The following is a 3319-nucleotide window of genomic DNA, read 5'->3' on the forward strand; positions in this document are numbered from 1 at the left end:
CCCAAACAAACACAACCCCAAACCTGCTTTGTACACTGCAACAGGTCGGACAGACTCTCCCTCCCTCAAAAAAGCAATTAAAAATCCAGCTGCAGATGTTGCCCCTCCACAGAATTTTCTCCGGGTTCTGGTGGTTTCAGTGGGTTCTGGTAACAGAGGGGTGCTGCCAAGGGTCCGGTCTCCGTCTTTCTTGCATTTTTCAATTCCCACCCGGAGTATTTCAAAGTTAAAAACTGACAATTTTGGGCAGTAGCTGTTGTCCAAAAAAGAAAAAAAAAATACAGATACCCTCCCCTCCCAAGATTAAGCATTTAAGAAAATTATAACTGTAACCGTTCAATAAAATTAAATTCATTTATACTGGCCTAAAGGGAAAAACAGAAAATATAATTAATATTTTTTTTCCAAAAGGAAGAAACGGAACTATAAATCAAGATTTGTCAACACTCCCGTCCACTGAGAGAAAATCGCTGTCTTTCATGGAAAACAATTCCCGAGATATCGCCACTGCTGGAAGAAGAAACAAATTAAATATATTTTCAAGTCTTTCCAAAAGTCTTTATCTGGTCGTAAATTGAGTTTATATATCCATCACTGTCCGCAACTAATAGATCAAGATACATTGTCCTTCAGTTTGGAGACTATTTTCTTATCCTTCACCCTTCTGTTCTGAAACCAAATGGTAACTTGTCTCTCAGACAGGTTTGTGGCTGCGGATATCCTTCGCCTCTTGTCCTTGTTAATAAACTTGTTAATGGCATATTCATTCTCGAGTTCTTTAAGTTGCAGTTTTGTGTACGGTACTCGCTTCTTTCTCCCACGCCGGTAGACACACATATCGGGCTGGTTTAGTGCAACGTCCCCTATTGTAAAAGACATTACGTGAAAAATTAGAATTTTATTACAGGCGTTTAAAGCTTAACCGATATTTGTTGGGCAATGGTATGTTTACAGTTTATTATTATTTACACTGCCACATTATTTGCACATTAGTAAAGCACCAAACCCTTGATGGACTGTCATCACTTTTCAGGCATGCATCTCTATCGAGCACGCAGGATGGCGGGGGCATTGGCTGAGGGGCCGGGAGCAGGTCGGTCCTGGCAGCGTACACAGAAATCACTTTGGTGTGTGTTTCCCGGGTTTGTTTGCATGTGGTTTGAGCCCCTGTGCGCTCACTGCTCACAGTCTCTTAAGTGCTCTGGGGCTGGGTCAGTAGCCAGCCGGAGAAACAGAAGCGCAAGCTTTCTAGCCATCGTCCTGCAAACCGCAAACGCGAAAACAAACCCGGCCACGGAGGGAAGCAGCAGGAGAAGGACCCCGAGGCCGCCCCGGAGCCCATGGGATGGGGTTCCAGGCCCCTTGAGCTGATGGCGTGGGAGGCTATAGGGTCTGTCCCGCGCGGTGGAAAGCAGAGGGTGAGATTTCCTCGGGGGCAGGGGAGGGAGGGAAGAGGGGAGGAAGTAAAAATAAAATCCACCGTCCCCGTCTTTCTTTCCACTCTGTGCATGTCTTTGCAGCGTGTCCACCTCGGCAGGCCGCCCCTGCAGCCCGGGGGGCGGGGGAGGGGACCGAGAGGTGGAGGAGGCGCGGGGGGGTTCAGATCAGACCATTTCTCTCCCTCTCGTACCTGGAAAGGACGATTTCCAGAAGTGTGAGCTCTGTGTCTGATCTTTGGCACAGTAAACCTGACTATTCCAGCCATTAGCCAGAGTCCAAGACTGATAGCCCTCCATTGATATGTATGTTTCGTGTCTCGGTTCCCCAGAGCCAAACGTTGAGACCATGTCTATGTACCCAGGAACGTGCTGGTAGGGGGTTGTATAGCCCTGGTAGAAGGACACTTCCTTTGCCCTGGAGGAGACTTCATTGGCGGGGACACTCGTGCTGGTCAGACTGGAGACGTCCATGTACTTTTCCACGGGAAAGCTGCCAATGGAGGCATGGGGGGGAGACTTCAGGGCGTTTTGCTGGATCCCAACCCCGTGGGACATCCTGCAGCTATAGTATCCATTGCCAAAGTGATACCCATAGCCGAGCGCGGGGGCGGCGGCCGGCGCGGTGGAGCCCGGGCAGTCCTTGGCTGGGGGTTCGGGCCTCACCGCCGCCCCCGAGCGCTCTCCTCCGCCGGCGTAGCCGAACCCTGAGGCGGCAGCGGCCGCTCGGCCTGTGTGCGCCGCCCCGAAAACGGGCGAGGAGAGAAAATTACGGCACTGCCCGGGGGCTCCGCCGCTGCCGCCGCTGCTGTCGCCTCGCAGTCCGTCCATCTCCCAGCTCGTTGCTTTGCTCATGGCCTTGCACATCGCGGGCGGCGACGGCGGTTCGGTCCCCGACCGAGCATGATGCAAATGGTTATTTTCCTCCAACAGGTTGGATCCTGGCGGTACGTTTATAAAAACGAAGTCCAGGTTGGGAGGGGGGACGGGGGTGGAGGCGGCCGGCTCCAGATTAGTTTGCCGCAGCCTGGGGGGCTGCTCATAGGCTGCCGTCGAACATGTGACCCTCCCGCTGCCTGCACTGCCCCTTTCGCCTCTCAACCCCCTTGTCCTCACCGACAGCGCCCCCCCCCCCTTCCCACACCGCCCCGCAGCCGCGCTCCCGGCCCGACGCGGCCCCAGAGCTGGGGAGGGGGGTGGGTGGGTGGCAGTGATGCCACCGCAGGGCAGCCTCACCCTCGTCACTTTCATCCCTCCCTTCTTCCTGCCCACGGCTTCAAAAGGGCCCGCAGAGGACCTCTAGTCCTACACTGGTCCTTCTGAAGCCGCGAGATGGGATCTGACCGTATTCCTGGCGAGATCTTCCCCAGCCTAGTATTGTGCCGGCGGAAGGGGGGAAAGCTCGACAGGGTCTTTGTATCCCATCCTCCCCACCTCCCTCCTTCCCAGGGCTTTGTTATAGGAGAAAAGGGGTCCCCTGGATCCCCTGAGCTCTCGGTCTATGAGAGATCCCCGTTTAGTCTTCCCTAGATACTGCTACCATTCAGGAAAAGTCACAACTTGGCACTCATTAGATGTGATTTCCCCCCCTCCTTGCAGTATCAGTTCATGTCGTGGTGAAGCAGCCCGGATAAAAAGCAGAATTTGCTCGTGTTGACGGTTTGTTCCTGGGGGTGACTTCCCAAGACTGTGGCAGATTCTTCTGTCGTTTTTCTCGACTGTCCTGCTGAGACGCTATGAAAATCGCAGGAGTGGGAAGAGCTGGAAATGGATGAAGATCCCCAAACAAGTCCTTGTCCCAGCCCCAAACCTAGCCCCTGTCGCTCCACGGTTGTGTGTTGGAGATGCAAAACCATGCCTCGGGCACTGAGGGCAACAAGTTG

The 3319-nt window shown here is 53.6% G+C and overlaps 1 protein-coding gene across 1 annotated transcript; it reads right to left on the reverse strand.

The window, feature by feature from the left end:
- Positions 1-612: 612 nt before the first annotated feature.
- Positions 613-2291, reverse strand: HOXD13 (homeobox D13). Its single transcript, XM_009906670.2, has 2 exons — positions 1631-2291; positions 613-863 (listed from the first exon to the last, which is right to left on the reverse strand). The coding sequence occupies exons 1-2, from the start codon at positions 2289-2291 to the stop codon at positions 613-615; spliced, it is 912 nt and encodes a 303-aa protein (XP_009904972.2).
- Positions 2292-3319: the final 1028 nt, after the last annotated feature.

The sequence above is a fragment of the Dryobates pubescens genome, chromosome 2, assembly GCF_014839835.1.
Source record: "Dryobates pubescens isolate bDryPub1 chromosome 2, bDryPub1.pri, whole genome shotgun sequence".
Lineage (NCBI taxonomy): Eukaryota > Metazoa > Chordata > Aves > Piciformes > Picidae > Dryobates > Dryobates pubescens.

Coding starts and splice junctions, on each gene's coding strand:
- HOXD13 (XM_009906670.2), bottom strand. CDS start 2,291: ATGAGCAAAGCAACGAGCTGGGAGATGGACGGACTGCGAGGCGACAGC. Junction 864..1,630: donor CTGGAAATCGTCCTTTCCAG/GTACGAGAGGGA, acceptor CTTTTACAATAG/GGGACGTTGCACTAAACCAG.